At 43.4% G+C, this 23,930-nt stretch overlaps 1 protein-coding gene across 1 annotated transcript; it reads right to left on the minus strand.

Annotated features, from left to right (window-relative positions):
• Window positions 1-871: 871 nt before the first annotated feature.
• On the minus strand, window positions 872-23,847 carry LOC134394336 (keratin, type II cytoskeletal 5-like). Its single transcript, XM_063119703.1, has 9 exons — window positions 23,419-23,847; window positions 18,932-19,140; window positions 11,104-11,164; window positions 10,698-10,793; window positions 8,559-8,723; window positions 5,590-5,715; window positions 3,897-4,117; window positions 2,715-2,749; window positions 872-1,124 (listed from the first exon to the last, which is right to left on the minus strand). The coding sequence occupies exons 1-9, from the start codon at window positions 23,845-23,847 to the stop codon at window positions 895-897; spliced, it is 1,572 nt and encodes a 523-aa protein (XP_062975773.1). The 3' UTR covers window positions 872-894.
• Between the last annotated feature and the right edge of the window lie 83 nt (window positions 23,848-23,930).

Consider the following 23,930-nt stretch of genomic DNA (forward strand, 5'->3'; position numbering starts at 1 on the left):
TGTGTACCTGTCTCCCTGACAGGGCTGCGGATTGAAAAAGCACAGGCCGCAGCCGGAATATATGACCGAGGGTTGCCAAGGAGCCAATTACACGTCCCCATTTACAATGTCCAAATGCTTTCACATGTGCACAATAGCTGAAAAAAAATTAAAGTCTTGATCATTTGGCACAGCACTTCTGCGCACACCCTTCTGCCAGCTTAGTTTGTTGAATTACGCAGGCCCTGCTTCACAAAACCTAGTGCCAATCAATGTGTGTGTGTAGTTGAGCCTGACAACAGGCCTGCGAGGTAGGTCAAAACCGCTTCCATTTTACAGATGGGAAATGGGCCCACGGTCGCCTAGCATGCCTGGGCAGAGCTTGGAACCCGTATATAAGCCTGACACTGCCTCCGCTGCACCGCTTCAGCTGTTTGGGCAGTAGTCACTCGTGCAAAAGCTTTATGAGCACACACAGATCAGGGGAATGACTCACAAAGAGGCCTGATGCAAGGTGAGAGAGAGAGAGGAACAAGCTAAATTGTTTTACGGCAGCAAGTTCAAAGCGCAAGGGGAATAATTAAAAACACGTAGCAGACGCAGGCAGAAGAGGGGTGTGTGCTGAAGCCTTCTCTTTGCTGCTGCTTCTCCCAGCTGTTTTTCTCCTGGCAGGAGCAGCTCCTGGTCTCTGACCCTCACCACCGCCACCAAGGGAAAGACAGTTGGGAGAAGGGTTCAACACTCCCTTCTCCTGCCTGTCCATCCTATGCTTTAAATGCCCCCCTCCAGCGCCACACTTCCTGTCAATTTGGTGTCAATGCAGTGGTTACATACGGGCTCCTCTCCACCATGTCAAATTTGCCCACCCACCCCCAACGTGAGGCAGCCCTTCCTGGTCTGACTTAGCTGAAGCCTTTAGCTCTGGTAGCTCTTTCGGGTTGTAGAGGTTTTTGACACAATCTTCATGCTGGAACTGCTCCCCCTGGCCGAACCCATGCTCCCAGCCAGCCCCCTCCCACTGCTGCTGGAGTTGAAGCTGCTTCCTCCAAGGCCAAGGCTTCCTCCGTAGCTGAGCCCCGCCCCGCCTGCAAGGCCCATGGCACTGCCACTGCCGTAGCTCATGCCTCCAGAGGAATGGACCACCGCTGCAAAGAGACCAGAGGAGAAGTTATAAAACAACAGCCTTTGAGCAAGTTATGGAGCAACAGCCGGCTCAGTAACAATGCATAAGCACTGGGATGGTGGAGCCTTCCATAGACACTGGGAGAGGAATTACAAGGCAGGGTGCCATGCACTTCTCACCTCCCTCCACAGAGTGTTCCAAAATGTATTTTCAATTCCCCCGAAGGGAGGTTAAAACACCCCTTTGTATCTTTTTTTAAAAAAACAAGAAGAAAGTATTTTGTCTGGCCGCTATGTCAGAAATAGATAGCTTTGTACTACTTGCCAGGCCCAAGACACCATGAACCCAGAAAATAGTTGTGTTTTGTTTTTTTAAAGGCTTTGACAAGTTCATGGAGAATAGGTCTGTTGTCCAGGAAGTGTGGCCATGACAGCTACAGTTGAAATCTTCATGTTTTGAAGCACTGTAAAGCCCATAAATATCAGTTGCTTAAGGACACTGAGAGGGGGCTATTGCACTTATGTCCCTGCTTGTCAGCCTCGTAGAGGCATCTGATTGGCCACTGGAGGAAAAAGTATGCTGGACTAGATAGGCCTTTGGTCTGATCCACCAGGGCTCTCCTTACATTCTCCTCTTTGAGGCAGAGGGCAAGATCAGACGGGCTTTTGGTCTGATCTTGCAAGACATTTGAATGTTCTTACATACTTATGGTATCTGTGGATGGTGGAGAACCTCCGGCCTGCCCTATCTTGGACTATAACTCCCATCTTTCCTGATCAAAGGCCACAGTGATGAATATTGCTGTTCGGAGAACTTCAGGACCTACCACTGAAATGTTGAAATGGATTGGGGGATTCCTCCTCGGGCAAAACTACTGAGGATTTTGAGGAAAGCAAAAAGGTTCTACACTGTCCGATGTTGCCTAAAGCAGAACCTGAAGTAAATCTGGAAGCTCCTTCAGGTGAAATACCTGCTGAATGTGAAGGAAAGACACACACACAAAAAACTTATGCAAAGTTTTTGTGTGTGTGTGTGTGTGTGTGTGTGTGTGTGTGTGTGTGTAAGCTTCATCCAGCTTCCACATAACCCAGTTACAACTGTATTGATAGCCTATCCAGTTCTTTGGGTATTTTTATTGCTAACAAAACATTTGACATTCTTTTGCATTTGGAATGGAGAGAGGGAGGAACATCAGTAGTGTGAATTAATTAGGTGGAGAACCTTAGACCCAGGTGCCAAATCCGGCCTGCCTGGCATCCCACTCTGGTCCTCGGAGTTCCCCAGAAGACCCCACACCCTTTCCCCAGCTACTCATTATTTGATGGTCTCCTGACTTTTGTGTGTGTGTTCCCCCCCCCCCCCATTCTAAAATATTGAAATGTTTCTCCTAAGGCTTAATTACTTGCAATAAAAGCTTTAAGCTAAAATAGCCGGGTATTTTCTTTTGATTTTTGGTCCCGTCCCTGTTGCCTTCAGCTCCGCCCACCACAGGAATGCAGCCCCCAAGAGCTTCCCCGAAAAGGAATTTGGCCCTCGGTTCTGCACCCCTGTATTAGAGGATTGTAACTTTTATCTCATAAAATTTCTGCGATTGGCTTTTTTAATTACTTACAGACGTTGACTGCACCGACACCCTCTCCAGCAAGCCTGTCAAAGGAACAAACAAGGGGTGTTACTGCTATTGCTCCAATCAGTGCCTTGAAAGCACAGTCAGCATTATTCAGGAGCCGTTCTGCAGGTGTGTAACCATCGTACATACCTCATGAAAAATCACAGTTCTACCCTAGACCATTAAAGCATTTGCAAACATTTTGTTTTCTGTGTATAGTGAGATTCCATACGAGGTTGCAAGTGTGGAACGACCTTCTCCCATACAACCCTCCCTGCACACTCAGGTCCTCTGGGGAGAACTTACAGTCAGGCAAAACTAGGCTGACAACTGGTACCCAGAGGACCTTTCCTTCTGCTGCCCCCAGACTGTGGAAAGGCCTGCCGGAGGAGATTCATCAACTTCACCCTCTCACCGAGTGTAAGACAGCTATCAAGACTAGCCTCTTTCTGCAGGCCTACCCAGATGAATTTTAAACCAAGAATTTTAAGATGCCTTGATTGTTATTTTGAAATTGTATTTGTTTTATATGCTCTTTTAATTAATTTTATGTATTTGATTTATATTTGTATTGCTGTACTAATGTTGTTCCCCGCCTCAATCCAAAGGGAAAGGCAAGTAATAAATTATTATTATTATTATTATTATTATTATTATTATTATTATTATTATTAATAAATTTATTTTTTACCTGCCTCTCCGTTTGGATCAAGGCGGGGAACAACAGTAAGTAAAAAAATACATAAAACGCTGATTAAAAACATAGTACACGTTGTTAAAAAATCCTAAAAGCATACTAAAGTCATCCTAAAATTCCACTGGAATGATGATGATGATGATGATGCCACATCACTACCATGTCAAAATGATAGTGTGAACTGGTCTTTGGAGTGACGATGTCCTCAGGGTCAGCTCCAGGGTTAAGGTGAGGGGGAGCTCAGTGTTGACTGATGTGCCTCCAGTGGGAGACGCCATCTCTGTTTTCCCAAATGAAACGTCCAGGAAATTCTGTCAATCCTGGGCATTGTGGGTTTAAAAAAGATGTGTCCTCTTACCACCACCACCACCACCACCTCTGCAGTACAGCTGTGCATTCCACACTTTAACGCAGCCCATGTTGAAATACTTTTGCAACTGATGATAATCTGCCTTATTCAGCACCTTTACGCTGGGCATTCCACTCACCGGCTCTCCTCTCCTTCCAGCAGCTTCCTGTAGGTGGCGATCTCGATATCCAGGCCCAGCTTGACGTTCATGAGCTCCTGGTACTCCCGCAACTGACGGGCCATGTCCGCCTTGGCCCTTGTGAGAGCCTCCTCCAGTTCAGCTAACTTTATCCTCGCATCTTTAAGAGCGAGTTCCCCACGCTGCTCTGCATCAGCAATGGCTGCCTGTAGGCTGGCACACTGCAAGAAGGAATGGCAAATGTCTTGGTTCAGAGCAACATAATGACAATCAAAACCCTACATCCTGCTATTGGAAGTAAAAACATCTGGATTTAGGGATGTGCGATTCGGCGAAGCCTGAGGTGGCCGAAGCTCTCCAAATTCCATCTCAAAGCGTGTTCCAACCCGAATCCGTATCGCATTGCAAGCTTTGCTTTCTTTTTCTTTTCTCATGAAAATCCATGCCTATTTCTGTGCAGCTTTTCCAGATGTACGGATCAATTGTGCACACTCCGAAATGCATGCATTTTGAAATGCATGCATTCTTCACCCATAATGAAACCGCATTTGTGCACAGTTCTGAAATGGACTCATTTTGAAACATAAGCATTTTGGAAATGTACATGTTCTCTCACGATTAAAGCACATTTGTGCACATTTTTGAAATGTGCAAATTGTGAGATGTACGCATTTTTGAAATGTATGCGTACTGTCGAACACTCTTTCTTTTTCTTTTGGTCCCTAAATCACATTGCAAGCCCAGAAATGAACGGACTTTGACTGCAGATTGCATCTGAGGGCTCCATCACACCTACTTTCTTTTCCTGGTATGCATCCAGAATTCTGACCTCCATTTCATTAGTGCGGCAAACGCTGGTCCCTTACACGATTGCCACTATTGTTTGCTCTTGTGCCCGCCCCACCCCACCCCACCCCGCCCCTTCTCTTTCCCCCTCCAGTTCGTTGGTTCTTGTTGGGTGATGGACATGGTCGCCTTCCCCCCCTCCCTGCTCTGGTTTTATTGTCTAGGGTTTTATCGATTCAGCATTTAATCGGCTGGGCACCATTTCTGTGGGCAACACGGGTGGGGTTGGAGCAGCAAAAGCCTGATCCACCAGCTCAGCACAAATCCCTTCATTTGACCGACAGACTCAGCAAGGTGGAGGAGAACCTCCCTGCCCTCCTCTTTCGTCAGCAGGAAAGCAACGTAGCGGGAGGACAGCAATACAAACTTTTATTTTGTGTGGAGAAAATATATTGGACATTCTGGGTGGTTTTTTTTGTGGCGCGATGAAGGCTAGAAGGGATGGGAGGCAGATGACATTGTGAGGGAGACCCGCAAAAATCTGTGAGTGCCCAGCAACGAATGTGCAATAAAACGCTCGGCTGATGGAGCTCTGAGTTCATGTTCAGTCCAGAAGGTGCAAAATGAGTAAAATCCCGATCAAAAATGAACTGAAACTAATTTCCATGTCAGCAGCAGCAACACGGGAGGACTGCTACCAAAAGAAGAAAAAGAGATGTGTGACTACTGACAAGTGTTTTTCAAGCACTCAAGTGGTCTCAGTCTAAAAGTCCTTGGTGGCACCATCCACAACATTCCCCCCTCAGTCAGTATGCCAGCAATCCATTTGTTGGTTTAGCATGAAAAGTGGAACTATTTACAAGTAAACCTCCCCCCCCCCCCAGGTTATCCCATGATGCTGCGGTACCTGTTTTTTCACATTGTCGATCTCGGAGTGGAGTCTTTGGATCATGCGGTTCAGTTCGGAGATCTCAGTCTTTGTATTCCGCAGGTCATCTCCGTGTCTTCCAGCTGAAAGCTGCAACTCTTCATACTGTGGGGGGGAGGGGGGAGGGAAGAAACCCAACCAGGTGAATTTAGTTGAATGCCTACATGTCTGTTTTAATCTTTGGTGAAGAATTGTTGAGGAAATGTGTAAGTAAGGATGGAAGCGAATGTGTGTGGATGCTTCGTTTTGATTGAGCTCCCAAGATCGGCACTTTCAAATCCAGAAAATTCGCATTTCCATTTTTTGTGCAACACTGTTTTTAAATTTAAATGTTTGAAAAATTAGGTAATGGTGGTTCATTCAGTGTGGGACATTAGGGTGGAGTCGAGCACTCCAACCCTCAGCACAATGAGGAAGAATTGGCCCCATTCAGAAGACACCTTAAACCACGGCTTTTACCACAGTGGTTAAGACAGAAAGCCGGGCTGTGTTCAGAAGACCCCTTAAACCACGGCTTAGTCACCGTGGTTAAAGCCATGGTTTAAAGTGTCTTCTGAACACAGCCTGGCTTTCTGGCTTAACCACCGTGGTTAAAGCCATGGTTTAAGATGTCTTCTGAATGGGGCCATTGTTATTTAATGTCTATGTGAAGCCATTGGGAGCAGGAGACTTCGTCAAGGTGTCACCAGTATGTGGATGACATGCCAGTTCTATTTCTGTGTGACATCTGAATTGGGAGAGGCCGTACAAATTCTGAACCAGTGTCTGGATGAAGCTATGGCTTGGATGGGGACTATTAAACTGAAGCTGAGTCCTAATAAGTCAGACACCCTATGGGTGGGCAGTTCCCAGGTCCAGGAATTGGGCTGTCTGCCTATTCTGGATGGGATTGCACACACCCTCTGGAAGAGTAGGTACATAATTTGAGGCTGCTTCTGGATCAAAGTGACCTCATCAGCCCAGAACGTCCATTACCAAGTGTGGTTGTTGAGCCATCTACTGCCAGTCTCAGATAGGGACAGCCTAGCCATGCTGATCCATGCACTGATAAATAGGGCTGGGTGCAGACCGCCCTACCTTTGTCCCAAATCTGACCTGCCAGCCCACTGCTCAGCCTCCCTGCTCACACCCGTCGGTCCCTCTTTTGCTATTTTAAATCTGCTATTGCATTTTAAATCTCTACACTGAATGCTAGCTTTTTACTCTGCTTGCACTTTTATAGTGCGGTTTTAATAGGGTGACCATATGGAAAGGAGGACAGGGCTCCTGCATCTTCAACAGTTGTATAGAAAACCGAATATGAGCAGGTGTCATTTGTATGCATGCAGCCCCTGGTGAAATTCCCTCTTCATCACAACAGTTAAAGCTGCAGGAGCCCTGCCCTCTTTTAAATCTGGTCATGCTAGCTAAAGAGGGCAGGGCTCCTGCAGCTTTAACTGTTGTGATGAAGAGGGAATATCACTATGTGCTGTATGCCTACAAATGTCACCTGCTGAAGTTCCTTTTTCAATACAATTGTTAAAGATACAGGAGCCCTGTCCACCTTTCCATATGGACATCCCAGATTTAAACCATCATATTTAATCTTGTATTTTATGCTTCACACATTTTTTTGTGAAGCAGTTCACAAAAAAATATGAGTAATGTAACTGCTTTATATTGATTAAATATATGCACGGGCCTTGTTTGCCATGTGCTCTTCTAATTTCCAAAAAAATAAAATATTATTTACGTGTTGTCTCATCCATGTTCTATACATGTATGCTACAGCGTTTGAAGAAGGTCTAACAATAAAGAAAGAAGCTGAAACGCTTCTGGCTTTTCATCAATGAAATCATTTACAACAGCCTGAGTCCATTCTCTCCCTTCGTGTTCACCTCGGATGCTCATCCGCCTTGCGCCTATTTTTCAAACACCTCCCGAAAACATACTTGATCACCCAGGCTTTCTAATGACAACTGATTGTATGCTGCTCCGTTTTACTGTTACTTGTACTGTTTTGTACTCTTATTGAAGTTGAAATTGTTTTTAATAGTGTATTTAAATATTTACATGTGCACTGCTTAGAGATTTCATTATAGAAAGTGGTATGAACAACAACAACAATAACAACTTATTGCAGTCAATAGACCATTCCAACAAAAGTTACATACAAAAAGACTGAGTGTACAGTTAGCTATTAAAAAGACAAGTAATCACAGAGGATCTAATAGAAATGGCCAAGTTCAAAAACTTGGCCACTTCCTCGGTGATTGATTTGTCTGAGTTCCGAAGTAATAGGGTCATTAAGAATTCAGTTGGGTGACCAGGAAAAGATTGTAAAATGGGGTTCAGAAGACCATTCCTAGCCCCTTGATAAAATCTACAGGACAGTAACACGTGAGATATGGTTTCCACCTCAGTATTGTTACAGGGACAACACCTGTTGTATCTGCCATCTAAAAGTTTAGAGGGAAGGACGTTAAATCAGGCTAGTGAGAATGCTCTCCTATATTTGGGGATTGTTAACCAGCGCAGGTAAGATATCCCATCTTTGCAGAAGGATTGCTGGTAGGCCTAGGGACTGGGGGAAGCATGGACCCCGAGCAGCACTCTGAAGGTCTTGCATGTCTATATCGAGCAGCCTCTGTTTCACTATTGATTTGACACTTGTAAATCCCTTGGTATATCAGTATTACAAACCAATAAATAGTGAGAATACCCCAGTAACGTAAGTCCAGAGTCTAAAATTACCTAGATGTACCAGTGCTGGCTAAAATAGTGTGGGAAATCCAAATTATCAAAAATTTATTTATTTATTTATTTATTACATTTTTATACTGCCCAATAGCTGAAGCTCTCTGGGCGGTTCACAGATTGAAGCCCAGCCCTACAGGCTCAAAAGCCTTACAGTGCAGAGTCCTCCCAAATCCATTCCCCCAGCGCTTAAGAACGGTGGCCCCTTTCACCTTGCTTTGATACCAGGATTCAGCCTCAGCCCTGCTTCTGTTGGCAATGTCTTCATACTGAGCCTTGACCTCAGCAATGATGCTATCCAGGTCCAGGTTTCGGTTGTTGTCCATAGACAGCACGACAGAGGTGTCAGAAATGTGAGCCTTCAAATTGGCTATTTCCTAAAGTGGAAGGTGGGGAGGGGTGGAGAGAAGGACAAAGAGAGCTCAGCAAGTGAAGGAGAGCACAATATTTATTCCAGCCAAGTACTGAGATCACCCCCCCCCCAAAAAAAACACTTCACAATATAAGCCTTACTAGACAGAACGGTGAGGCAATAGAAGAGGCTGTGGATCAAGCAGGGCATTGCTAGGTCTGGGTCTGGATCTATTCCCCAGGGTGGCAGGTCTATTCCCCAGAGCACTGAGTGCCCATATGTACCAATGGAAGGGATTTCCTTAGCTTAATTGCCATATTGGGGTGTATGTGTGTGTGTGTGTGTGATTTTCAAGGGGTATTACAGCTACGGAGCGAAGGATTAGCTCTCCCCACATGCTGCAACACCCACCCGAAACCCAGAGTGCCTTTGGATTAGCACTCTGTAAAAAAACAAAAAACCTGAAACTTCAGTTTGGAGCAAATATTGAAGAGGAATTATTAAGTGGGGGTGCAACTTAGCTGAAGAATTTATTTTATTTGTGGTGATTTGGATGAGAAAGACATCGGCTGGCTTTGCCTTCTGTGAAATCTAAATAAATCCTAGAAATTAGTATAGGCAAATTTAATGCAGATTTTTGTTCTGCAGGCCTGGCCCCCAAATCATTTCTATGGGCTCATCATCACAGCTTTTAAAGCTCAGCTAAAAACCTTTCTTTTTCCTAAAGCTTTTAAAACTTGATTTTGCTCTGACTTTATACTGTTAGTTTTACCCTACCCTGTGCCTGTTTGGTGCATTCTCTTCCCCTCCTTGTTGTTTTATTATGATTTTATTAGAATGTAAGCCTATGCGGCAGGGTCTTGCTATTTACTGTTTTATCTGTACAGCACCATGTACATTGATGGTGCTATATAAATAAATAAATAAATAAATAAATAAATAATAATAATAATAATAATAATAATAATAATAATTCCACTATGAAAGCAGTATGAAAAAGGTATATAAAAGGCAGGAGCCACCCCACTGCTTTATAGTGATATTGAAATGCACTGCAGGATCTACACTACTGTTTTAAAGTGGTACTGAAGTGCACTGCCAACTGTTGGGGCCCAGGACACATCTACACCAAGCAAGACAAAACACTATGAAAGTGATATGAAAGCAGTATATAGTATGTGTCAATGAGACCCAACAGTTGTCAGTGCACTTCAATACCACTATAAATTAGTACTGTGGCTCCTGCATTTTATATACTACTTTCATACCACTTTCATAGTGGAATATCTGCTTGGTGTAGATGAGCCCTGTGCCCAGGAATGCCCCAAGCTGCAATTCTGCTACATGGGACTTTAAGAAACATACTAAATAACTGCCAACATTGAGAACACAGCCAATGCAGGAGACCTTGTTGGTGATAGCTGGTTTAGAATATGGACTTCTTTCTTTCTTTCTTTCTTTCTTTCTTTCTTTCTTTCTTTCTTTCTTTGCGTTTTGTCAATTCACTTGCCTTTCAACCCTATTTGGACATCTAATCAACATCTTAAGTAAAATACAATTTGAATTAAGCTGGAATCTTTGATATAGCTGTCAAGCACATATCCTTATAAGCCAGTTTACAAGATAATTTAAAACACACACACAAACACACACACACACACACACACACACACACACACACACACACACTATATATATATACAAATAAAAAAAACTGAACAGAATTACAGAGCAACAAGATCTAAATTAAACCCTTCAGAACCATATGCATTTCCTTAGGAAGGAATTCCTTTCCTTATTAACTTACGTTATCTGAACCAGTCTTCCCCAGCCTGGTGCCTCCAAACATGCTGTATTACTACTCCCATAATTACCACCCAGCAATGCTATTCTAGTGGGGATGATGGGAGTTGCAGTCAAACATAGCTGGAGGGTGCCAGGTTGATTTAAATATCTATAAATCATCATTCATGCTCTACAGACTAGAAAGGCTTCTTACTTCTTCATAGAAACGTTGCAGGAAATCGATTTCATCTGCCAAGGAATTCATTCTGGCCTCCAGCTCAACCTTATTCATAAAGGCAACATCCACATCCTGGGAAAACAAGATCAAATGATGGAACATTGCAGGACATGTTCCAGAGCCTCCAAAAGAAAACCTGCATATTTCACTAAGAACACAAGGGTTCAAGTTGCTGGGGAACATGGGTGGGAGGGTGCTGTTGCACCATGTCCTGCTTGTTCATTCCTAGCTGACGGCTGGTTGGCCACTGTGTGAACAGAGTGCTGGACTAGATGGACCCTTGGTCTGATCCAGCAGGGCTCTTCTTATGTTCTTAAGTATGCCTTTGTTTCAAAGATGCCTCCTCCCCTGCTTCAATGCTGAAGGTACTGAAGTCACTCACCTTCTTGAGCACTACAAATTCGTTCTCTGTGGCTGTGCGCTTGTTAATTTCATCTTCATAGCTATTGGGAAGAAAGGGGCATGACTCATTACTGCTTGAAAGGAGGAGTGCAAGGAGTGATTTCACTGTCCCAGGGATTCCCACCTCCACCTGCAGCCCCTTGTACCAACAGTTGTGGAGCATTCTGGAAGACTCTGGAGCAATTTTAGGGAAGGGGGAGACTGCAGGAGGTGGGGGTGATCAACAAAGTTGCCCCCCTCCCTTCTTCCACCAGTGGAAGTGCTCTACTGGATTGGAAACCTTTCATAGACAGAAGAAACATTTCCATCTGTAGACCCTGGATACAAGCCTCTACATCTTTCACTAGGAACAGAGTGGAACCCCTGTACACAAAACGGAGCATCCTTGTTTGAAGATTTACTAGCACTAAAAACGAAAGTATACACACATTCCAAATTCAGCATGAAAACTTAAGAAGACTGTACTAAATCAAACCAAAGATTTTTCTAGTGCAACATAAATAGACAGCCAGATGACTCCAGGAATCCCACAAAGACAACAGCCCTGCTGTGTTATTTGTTCCCCGCATCTGGTACTCAGAGGCACATTGTCTCTGAACATGTGTTGTGGCCCGAAACATTACGAAGACGCTTCTTACGGTCCAACACATGTTTATTGACAGGAAGGGCGGCATTTACATTGCAATGGGAGAAGACATTATCCTTTTGCCAAGGAAATTCTTCTCTGAGGAGTTCTGGGAGTGTCAGCTTTTTATTAGTCAATTCAACAAGAAAATAGAGCATGCGCAGAAAGCTGTTTGCAACAGTGGAGATCTCTAGCCAACCACCGCTTTCCTGTAGCAGACCTGTTACTCATGCAACTGGGTGAAAGAGGAAATTCTGCCTTACCACAAACCCTTTTCACAGAAGTGAGCTACCAGTTTCTGTAGGTGTGGGTGGAACACAGACAGTTTAAACTGTTTTTCAGACTTTTCTCGGTGTCCAATGTCTGACTTTTCTATTTGGATTGATTAGATTGACTGCATAAGAACAGCATATGGCTGTTCTTATGTCAAGCAGCCATTACACATGGAGGTTCCATTGAGCTATCATAGCTAATAAGAACTCATAGACCAGTCTCCTGGGCATTTCTTTGTTCAAAATGTTGCAAAGGCATCTAAGCTAGAAGCTTTCACCACAAGGGGGGAAAAATCAATTCAGATCCGGATACATGATGATTTTAGAATGTCACTTTTAACATGTGAATTGGAGGGATACTTTAAAAAATCTTGCTCTTATTGATGAATTTTAAGAAAACAATGATTGGATAAGAAAAGGTTTTAAATCTACTGGGGCATATTATAAGACAGTTCAAGAGACGCACCAGAATACAGCATTAAAAGAGTCTAAAATCAAAAACAGTGGTATACTCCAAACAGGAAATAGTTGAGCGTGGAAATAAGTTATGTGATTGAGTGGCCATTTCTAAAGAGTTTGATTTTTTTGTCCGCTTTTTACCTCAAAGAAATCCCGAGATATAGTCGTAAGAAAATATGTGAGAGAAATTCATATTTTCAGAATTACTGAAGCCCATAAAGACAATTTAGAGGCTCAGGATCTTGAGAATGCTATAAAAGAGATGATAAAGGGTAAACCCCCCAATCCAGCAGAGATAATAGAATATTTTTTTCAGATCTGTAAAGATTTAATGATACCCAGGCTTTTAAGAGTATTCAATAAAGTGACAGAAGGAAATAGACTATCTAATTTGTGGAAAGGAGGATATATTATAATGATTAATAAAACAGGGGAAACTCAGAGGAAACCCAAATTTTATAGATCTATTTCTCTCTTGAACACTGATTATAAGATTGTGATAGGTAATATTAGCAGATGAGTAAATGCTATTATTGGAGAGTACATCAAAGAAGATCAAACAGGGTATATCTCATGAAGACAACTATCCTGGAATATTAGAAAAATCCTAAATTTGCTTGATTTTGCAAAAACCAATCAACAAAAATGATTGTATCTTTTATTCTGTGGATACAGGGAAAACATTTGATTCATTTGAGTAGAAATTCATAATAGAAGTGTCATGTCTAACCTTACTTCCCCTGTTTTGGGAGAAGGTGATCAATCAGAGTCAGATTCAGAACTAGAAGACACAGTGCCAGACACCAGCCAGCCTGTGTACCAATGGGGGACGAAGCTCTCATGGGCGATTGGCCAGCTGGGAGTCAGCCCTCTCCAGAGCGTATCTCCTCAAGGCCAAATTCTATACACTCCGTGGGAAGTGAGGTTTCTTCTGGAGGTGAGCGTCCCGACAAGCTAGCTGATGCTAGGGCCTGCTGGAAGCTCAAACACACAGGGCGGAAGGAAGGTGTGAGAAAGTCAGTTTGATTACGCCAGAACCAGCCTCCGCACCAGGCTTTCTGACGTTACGGGCATTTGGGAAGTGGCTTCCTATTCTTCTTGACCGGACAATTGTCTTGCTTAGTTTGCATAGTTTTGCTTAGGGGGATGTTTCCAAGAGGTTAGACTCTCTTCAGGTAGAAGAGATGTTTGTTGCTTAATAAAAGCTTTGTGGATTACTTAGCAAGCCTCCTTATTTGCCTCCCATCGAAAGCAGGAGTTTTCTGAGAAACACAACAAGAAGCTGGCGGGGTGGGTGGGGAAGGGATGTATTTAGTTCCCAATTTTGTAAGTGAGTAGAGAGTCTCTATAATGCCCCTGCAGCCAAAATGTTTTTTTTTAAAAAAATGATGTCTGTCTTCCACAATTACTATGCAGATAGGAGTCGAACAAAAATACCCCCATTCACCATTTCTTTTTAATTTATTTATAGAGGCTATGGCATAATGGATTAGATCTGATGGCATATAAGAGGGATTAAAACAAGTCAAACTGAGATGAAAATTAAATTGTCTGCTGACAACATTGTGCTTACATTACATGACCAAACATGACCACTTATTAGATTACTGGGCAAGATAAATACATTTAGTCAGGTTTCTGGCTATAAAATTAATTTAAGAAAATTGGACTTATTATTTATTAACATTAGTGATTATAAAACAAAAACTAACAAAAACTAGTGGGGAAAACCCATGATTATAAAAACGAATAAATAAACAAACAAACAACGTTGTTGGTATTTTGACATGTTCCAAGTATAGGGAAACAGGAATACAATATTTAAGAATAAGATTGTTAAGTGACCTTATGAAACTTTTGGGGGACCATTTCATGTCTATGGCATGATTAAATAGGCAAAATGTCCCATTTCATGGTTAGTGCAAGTGGCTGCAGTCAAAATGAAAATACTACTGAGATTAATCTTTTTCTTTTGATCATTGCCCATCAAGATACCACAAAAGGCACTGAACAAATGTCAGTCACAACGCAATAAATTTATTTGGAATGAGAAAGTCCCCAGAATTAAAGTTCAAAATATGGCAGCCAGGCTGGTCACTGGAACAAGTAGGGGTGATCACATTACACCAGTTTTAAAATCTCTTCACATGCTGCCAATTAGTTTCCGGGCGAAGTATAAAGTGTTGGTTATCACCTTTAAAGCCCTACATGGTTTGGGTCCAGGCTACCTGCGGGATCGCCTTCTCCCATACAATCCGCCCCGCACACTCAGGTCCTCTGGGAAGAATCTACTTCAGCCAAGAAAAACAGGCTGACAACTATTACCCAGAGGACCTTTCTTCTGCTGCTCCCAGTTTGTGGAATGGCTTGCCGGGAGAGATGCGTCAACTTAACAGTCTTCCGGAATTTAAGAAAGCCATTTATATACCACCTCTTCTGGCAGGCCGACCCAGTTGAATTTTAAGATGCCTTTTTAATAATGTACTGCTTTAATAATGTATTAGTTTTAAATGTTTTAATTAGTTATATGTATTTTATGGTGTTTGTATTTGTGTTGTACCCCGCCTCGATCCAGAGGGAGAGGCAGGTAACAAATAAATACTACTACTACTATTATTATTATTATTATTATTATTATTAAATATGCAACCATCATTAGCAAATGGTGGATGAGCATTTCCTAATATTATATATTACTATCATGCTTCAGTGCTGGTGGCCTTACTTCAAAGGTTTCAAACTTATGAAAATACTCCACCCTGGATATTGGAACAGCAAGAGCTTAACCTCCCATTATCTGAATGGATTTTGGGTAATCCTCAGACATTATATGTAAATAAAGTAAGGTACCCAGCTATAACAATATGGGAGAAATATAGGTCAATATTGGCCAATGGTTTCTCCCGTTTAGCCCCTGTAATTAACAGATATGAATTTAAAGAAGCAAGGAAAGCAGGAAATATTGAGGCTTGGATAATTGTTTTAATAGTGAACTGCCCAGAAATACATAGCTATTGGGTAGTATAAAATGTAATTAATTAATTAATTGCTATTATTTATTTATTGCATTTATAGACCACCCCTTAGCCGAAGCTCTCTGGGCGGTTCACATAAGATAAAGCTATTAGCATTTCATATCACAAGGAGTTGTTATATTGTTATGAGCAATTAATATGCAGGTGCCCTAATACTCTATTACCAAGTCCTGAAATTTCAAAACAATATTCAAACTGCGGGAAGAGACATAAATATTTATATTTATACCTCCTACCACGGTTCGGATACAGTTCTGAATCTGTTAACGCCATTTGAAAAAAAAACAAATCATTTCAGAGAAGTGTCAGGAATTGTTACCAGAAGCATATAAGATCTTGTTAAAAGCAAGCAATTTAAATATTGATGGTATTTGTTGGTACTTATTTTATTCGAAGCTGCCCTGAGTGCCTTTTAAAGCTAAAATAATGAACAGCGTGAAAGTAATTCTAACATCAGAATCCAGACTGAATTCCAGTAGCAGGAGGTGAAGCTACTAGGATGCTTTTAGGATGCTTTTAGGATGTTTATTTAGGATGTTTTAACAATGTCTACTATGTTTTTAATCAGTATTTTACGTATTTTATACTTACTGCTGTTCCCTGCCTCGATCAAAATGGAGAGGCGGGTAAGATATAAAATAATAATAATAATAATAATAATAATAATAATAATAATAATAATAATAATAATTATCCATACTTCTGAACTACTACACGTCCTGTTTAGAAATGCTTCTGAAATGTCAAAAGGGTAGGCCATCTGGAACGTCAGGGTGTAATTCAACATGGCAATTAAAATATGCAAAGTAAGTTGGAAGAGCTCGGCTGCTCAAACAAAGTGAATCTCCATGCAAGAGCTCCTCTCCGAGTAGTTTGTTTAAGGAAGATACACCTTGTAACTGTCAGCTATGATTGAAGTAAGTTCTGACCTTAATAATAAAACCACATATGCTCACCCTTAAAACAGAATATGATCCAGAAAGGGTCTTGGTGTTTTGGCTTTGGGCATCCATTTATATGAAATGTTTTTGAAGGAAGGCAAATGTTAACATGCCCAGGTAGCTTTATTGCCTTTACTTTGAGGAGCAGCCAAGACAAATCTCCCTCCTTTGGCTTTTCAAATGCCTCACCTGACCAACTCTTTGTGGAGGTGCAGTTTCCTGGAGACAATTAATGGAATAAGCCACGTCCAAAACCTCCTGAAAGTTGGCTATTAATACTCCTATAATTTTTCCACCTTATACCCACACACAGCCAGGAGGTTTATTATTATTATTATTATTATTATTATTATTATTATTATTATTATTAATTTATTTATTTATATAGCACCATCAATGTACATGGTGCTGTACAGAGTAAAACAATAGCAATACCCTGCCGCAAAGGCTTACATTCTAATAAAATCATAATAAAACAATAAGGAGGGGAAGAGAATGCACCAAACAGGCAGTATAAAAGTCAGAACAAAATCAAGTTTTAAAAGCTTTAGGAAAAAGAAAAGTTTTTAGCTGAGCTTTAAAAGCTGCGATTGAACTTGTAGTTCTCAAATGTTCTGGAAGAGCGTTCCAGGCGTAAGGGGCAGCAGACGAAAATGGACGAAGCCGAGCAAGGGAAGTAGAGACCCTTGGGCAGGCGAGAAACATGGCATCAGAGGAGCGAAGAGCAAGAGCGGGGCGATAGTGTGAGATGAGAGAGGAGAGATAACTCTTGTGACATTCTTCTTGTGCTGCTGGACCCCGGCGTTGAGCTGATTAATGCCTCACCCAGAGATTCCTAAGGTGAGAATGAATGCCATCGTATCAGCAATGAAGGCCCTTCTCACTTGGCCACAGCTTGGTCGACGGAGGGATTTTTCTAGAGTGGCCTCACACATGGCTGGCATCAAGATTAGGCATGTTGGGCACTTGTCAAGGGCCCATCCTACAGTAGGGGCCCATTGACAAGAGCCACCTGCACCTCCTCTTAACTATTGCAGCCTGCCTATTCACCTGCCTCTCACTCTGGCCCAAAGAACTGTGGTGATGAGGAGGAGGAGGAGCAGATGCCACCTCCTACTTGCTCACTCACTCTCTGGTTGTCAAGCCAGCAAGTGGTAGCAATGATGAAAGGGAGGGTGAGGAACAATAGCAGCTAGTGACGATGCTGGTGAGAAGGCAGGTGCACTGATGAAGGAGGCCCATTGCGGGTGTCCGGCCCTCAAAAACCTACAGCCAGCACTGGTTTCACATGTCCAGAATGGGCTGCCTTCTGGGGTCCAGCAGGCCCCATCATTACAGGCTTTTGGGAAAGCTCTGAAGCCCCATCTGTTTTCTTCGGCCTTTTCTTTATGGTAGGGTGCCCATATGAAAAGGAGGACAGGGCTCCTGTATCTTTAACAGTTGCATAGAAAAGGGAATTTCAGCAGGTGTCATTTGTATATATGGAGAACCTGGTGAAATTTTCTCTTCATCACCACAGTTAAAGCTGCAGGAGCTATACTAGAGTGACCAGACTTAAAAGAGGGCAGGGCACCTGCAGCTGTAACTGTTGTGATGAAGAGGAAATTTTACCAGGTTCTCCATATATACAAATGACACCTGCTGAGAATTCCTTTTCAATACAACTGTTAAAGATACAGGAGCCCTGTCCTCCTTTTCATATGGTCACCCTACTTTATGGAGTGTTATTGTCCTTTTCTTCACTGTTGGTTTTTAGCTTGCAATTGTGTGTTAGATTTTAGTGCTTGCTTGCTTGGAAGTTTTTCATTATTGCTAGTGTCTATTAATCTAGCTGGGGTTGGGGTGGGGGTTGTATGTCACACACCCATCCCTGCAAAGAATTCATTCGTGGCCAAGAAAAAAAAGTCTGTTTTGACACAGACAAGCTGGAGCGTTTTCAGAGGAGGACAACTAGGATGATCAGGGATCTGGAAACAAAGCCCTATGAAGAGAGACTGAAACAACTGGGCATGTTTAGCCTGGAGAAGAGAAGATTGACAGGAGACATGATAGCACTCTTCAAATACTTGAAAGGTTGTTACACAGAGGAGGGCCAGGATCTCTTCTTGATCCTCCCAGAGTGCAGGACACAGAACAACAGGCTCAAGTTACAGGAAGCCAGATTCCGGCTGGACATCAGGAAAGGCTTCCTGGTTAGAGTAGTGCGACAATGGAACCAGTTAGCTAGGGAGGTTGTGGTTCTCCCACACTAGAGGCCTTCAAGAGGCAGCTGGACAACCATCTGTCAGATGTGCTTTAGGGTGGATTCCTGCATTGAGCGGGGGGTTGGACCCGATGGCCTTATAGGCCCCTTCCAACTCTACTATTCTTTGATTCTATGACAGCTGTGAAAGTACATAGAAGACAGCTAATGATGGGAAAAGACAGGTACACTTTTGAAAAGGCATCTTCATGATCTCTTTTACACATTGCCCACCTGATCCTGAAGTCCTCCACTGTATCTTGCATGTTCTTCAGCTCTGAATCTAGCCGTGGCTTCTCCCCTGAAATATTCTCTAGCTGCCTCACTAGACCATTGATGTATGCTTCAAATAGTGGTTCAAGGTTCCGGTAGGAAATCTTTTGCTCCTGCAGGAGGCTCCATTTGGTCTCTAGCACTTTGTTCTGTTGCTCCAGGAAACGGACCTGAATGAATCCCACCAAGAGAAAAAAATAAATGTCACACTGCATAATTTATTGTTAGAAGAAAACACGTTATCGCTAAGCTCCCCCAGCCCAATACCCTTTCCTGCTCCTTTAAATATTTGCAAGGAATTGTGAGCAAGGGCTTTACGTGGAAAACACATAGAAAGTGGTCAGTTTGGACTTTGTCTTAACTATTCATAAGGCCTGTTCAGACTACACATTAAGCCATGGTTACACTTTTGCAGCAAATGGTTAGTGAGCATGTTTAAACCATGGTTATGTAGTTCACATGACACGCTAAGCCATAATGTTTAGCTCAAAATGTTTAACCACCATGGCATGTTATCTGATAGGGCCGCAGTAGGCTGCACAGTGGCTAGAATTAGATGATTCAGAAAGTGGAAGACTGGGAAGACCTGGCAATGGAATTGGGAAGAAATGTCTATCTAATTTTGCTTTTTGGTCTTCTTTTTAAAAAATACACGGGGAATTTTGCATGGGCATGGGATAAGTCATGACTTTCATTTTATTCACTCAGGGAAATAGAGAGACTTCATCCATGCAGATAAACCTGTATTCTCAAGAGGTGGGATTTACAATATCCTGTATGGTTACCTGGCTCTACAGAGCCTCCACCTACAGTCATGCTGGTATTTCTTCTTTCACTTAGAACTTTCCAATCGCTACACACACCCCATTCTAAATTAAGAGCTCCAACACACCAGCGATTTAGTGCACTCTGGCCATGCCTGGTGTGCAGATTTACAGCACAGTACTCATATGACACCGTGCCTGTCCTGCTGTCACCCTGCCTCTTCCCTAGTCTTTTCCGTCTTTTCCTAGAATGCCTAAAGTCTGGATTATTTTCCCTAAGTGTGTTTTCCTTTGTTGGGTGTGTGTGCTGTGACTGGAGTCATGCTGTTGGCTTGAATGGTTTGCATCAGGTCCTGGCAGGGAAAAGCAATCTCTCCCAGCAGCCAGCTCCAAGCCTCAATAGAAAACCCAAACCTTGCATCCCAGGCTGAAAAGGATTTTAAAAACCATACAACACCCAAATCTCTGCAGAGACAGGATTGTACTCCCTCGATGCCCCCAAAGAGCCAGACTAAAGGGTCATTCCATTTTTGCTGGGCAGAAAGGCAGCCTAGTTGAAGTACTCATCTGACAGGACCTGTCTAGTTAAAGGGGAGGAAGGAGCAACCATTGAACCGGAGGGAGAAAAAGAAGGGGTGGCATGGAGTGGAAGACCAAACAAGCGAAACAGCATCGGAGGTAAAAACAAAACAAAACCGTGGAGACAAAGCAAGGGGGAAATTGTGTGTAATGGAACCAGAATCACATGGCTGCGATTTTGTAAATCTATTCTGGAAGTAAAAACTGCATGATGGCAGAGCTTGTGCTTTCTGAAGAGCAGCTGCCCACCACCACCACCACCACCACCACCACCACCACCACCACCACTACGCCATGCCAAATATCTCTTGGAGCCGAGGAGTTCCGAAAGGAGAAATAACAAGAATGCCCCCGTACAGAGCCATAACCTCAGGTGCAGCCAAAACAGTGCTGTGCCGAAACCCCGCCTGCCTTTGCACAACCTTTCTGTTGCCCTGCGAAAGAGGCAAGTCATTTTCCTGCCTCTTTTGCAGAGAAGTTGAGAATTTTTGAGATTTTTTTCCAGAGCTCCAGTGCTTATTTTATTGTAGGGAGGTGCCTGAGGGAGTGGTGCATGTTATTTCTTTTACAGTGTTTATCCCGTACCGTCTTTGCATCCTTGCCAGCTGCTTTCCCCCCCTTTTCTTTTTTCCCCTTTGCTTCCCAACCTGCCTAGTCGCTGAGGTCATCAGAGGGCATGCTCCTGGTGGTTCCACAGAGACCTCTAGTCTGATTGGAGTCCACCCTGACAAGAGCCTTCAGTGTAGTCCCCCCCCTTCCTGTGGAACTCCCTGCCCCTGGGTGTCGTGTTTCTCAAAAAACCTCTTGCCTTCTTGGGAGACAATAAGGAGGCTTGCTAAGTGATCTACAAAGTTTTATTTAAGTAATAAACATCTCATCCCACCTGAAGAGTGTCTAATCTCTTGAGAAAATTGTCCTTTCAAGGAGAACGGAAACCCTTTTCCCGAGAAGCGTTAACTTCAGAGAGGCTAGTTCTGAGGCAGCTTCTGACGCGATGTGAACCAGGCCGACTTTCTCTCGCCTTCCTTTCACTCCGCCTGTTTAAGCCTGCAACGCACCCTAGGATCAGCTAGCTTGTCGGTCAGTCACCATATGAAAAGGAGGACAGGGCTCCTGTATCTTTAACATTTGTTTAGAAAAGAAAATTTCAGCGGGTGTCATTTGTATGCATGCAGCACCTGGTGAAATTCCCTCTTTATCACAACAGTTAAAGCTGTAGGAGCCCTGCCCTCTTGACCAGATACAAAAGAAGGCAGCTTTAACTGTTGTGATGAAGAGGGAATTTCACTCCATCTTGCGTGCATACAAATGACACCCGCTGAAGTTTTCTTTTCTATACAACTGTTAAAGATACAGGAGCCCTGTCCTCCTTTCCATATGGTCACCCTATTGTCGGTGCTCTCTCCTTCAGAAGAATGTTGGCTTCCGACTGTCTGTGTATTATTTGCCCTTGATGAGATAAGCTCTGGAGAGAGTTCACCACCAGCTGGTGAAGAAACTGTGAGAGCTTTCTCCCCCACTGGTACAGGCTGGCCTGTGTCTGGTGCTGCCCCCTTTACTTCAGAGTCTGATTCTGATTGATCACCTGAAACACCTTCTTCCAAAACAGGGGAAGCAGAGCTAGACATGACACTGGGGCTCAAGCAGGCGCCAATGCTGCGTTGTTTCTGGCACCCCCTAAAAACAGTCTCATTCCAGGAAGCATCCCTTGACAGTTTTAATTCTTATGTTCTTGGCTCTGGAATCTGTTTCATAGATGGAGTGGTATGCAAATTTTGCAAATAAATAAATAATAAATAAAAAAAACCTGGAGGATTTAACTCAGACGTCCTCCTTTGGGGCATTCCAATGCTACTGCCTGCTGAGGGCCTGAAAGCTGAGCAAGGCATTTGGATTTTTTGTTAACAGTAACAAGAAGTCCCAAGGGAGAAAGTCCTGATGAAGTCCTCGGGGTGGGACTTTTCAGAAGGCTCCAGCAGCCAGAAAAGGTGCAGGGACAGAATGGAGTAAGAACATAAGAAGAGCCGTGGTAGATCAGACCAAGGGTCCATCTAGTCCAGCATTCTGTTCACACAGTGGCCAACCCGCCATCGGACAGGGATGAACAAGCAGGACATGGTGCAACAGAACCTTCCCACCCATGCTCCCCAGCAACTGGTGCACTCAGGCTTACTGCCTTGAATACTGGAGTAAAAATGGTAAAAGAAAGTGTTAATGCACACACACACTCCTCAGTCACCACCTTATAGTAAGGTAAGCCCTAAAGTCCTGCACCCTGAGAAATGTCTCCAAAATTCTCACACTTTCCCACAATTTAGGGGTGCACTTTCTTTTCACCCCTCTCCCTAGCCAATTGTCAGATATAAATAGACTGGGGGGGGGGGAAATTGGCAGAGTGCTAACCCAAAGTAGCTCTTTAGATCCCGGTTGATACTTACAGTGCCTCCATACATGTGCCTGTTCAGAAGTAAGGCTCATCAAGTTCAATGGGATCACAAAAAAAGCATAGGGTTGGGTCGTCTTGGACGCCATCTGGTCCAACCTCTGCTCAGTGTAGGATCTGCAATGCAGGATGCGGCTACAGCATCCCTAACACACAGTCCAGCCTCTGCTTAAACACCTGTAGCAAAGGAGACTCCACCACCTCCCAAGGGAATCTGTTCCACGGTCAAACAGCTCTTGCATTTAGTGATGTTGGTCTTCATAGTTAGCCAAGATCCGCTTCCCTGCAATTCTCTGGCATGGTCCAACTATCCCTGTTTACCAGGAACAGTTTCTATTTTCCCCCTTTTGTACCCAATTCCTATTTTGCCCAATGATGCATTTTTTAAAAAATAAATAAAAATCTCACTAGTACATGCACTAGTTGTTCTTCAGGTTCCAGCTCTCTCTCTCCCCCAAGTCTCTAGGAGTTAAACTTCTTACCAGAGGGGAGAGATGCTTCTTGTCTCTACTGCATCACCATGCAAATGCGTGGACACAAAATGCTTGTGAACAGCTTCCATTCCACTTCCAGTGTGCTTAAAAATACAAACCCCGCAAAATCCTCGAGCATTGCTAACTGAAATTGTGGAAAGATTTCAGGATGACAAGAGTAAACCTTACCTTGTCAATGAAGGAAGCAAATTTGTTGTTGAGTGTCTTAATCTGCTCCTTTTCTTCCTTCCTCACCCTCTGGATGGTTGGGTCAATCTCAAGGTTGAGAGGTGCCAGGAGGTTTGGGTTGACCGTAACCTCATGGATGCCACCGGCTCCAGCTCCATAGCCACCACCACCAACGATCCTGTACCCAACTCCACCATGACCTAACCCATAACCATATCCAGATCTGGCAGCACGATAGCTACTCATGGGAATTCTTTTACTCCCTCCGAAACCATGGAGGCTTCTGCTGCCAAAGCCACCACTGACACGTCCAAAGCCTGCACCACCTCCTCGGGTGACCGAAACGGTGCTAAAGCTAGTTCGGCTACCCGGGATACCGGCTGAAGATGCACTAAAATTCTTAGTAACTCGGACTGATTTTTGAGCCATTGCTCTGGAGCGCAAGGGGTGGGGGGGAAATAGAGAGATAGAGAGAGAGGGCAAGAATCCTGCACTACAAAAGCGAGAGGATT

This window comes from Elgaria multicarinata, chromosome 3 (assembly GCF_023053635.1).
Source record: "Elgaria multicarinata webbii isolate HBS135686 ecotype San Diego chromosome 3, rElgMul1.1.pri, whole genome shotgun sequence".
In the NCBI taxonomy this organism is placed as follows: Eukaryota; Metazoa; Chordata; class Lepidosauria; order Squamata; family Anguidae; genus Elgaria; species Elgaria multicarinata.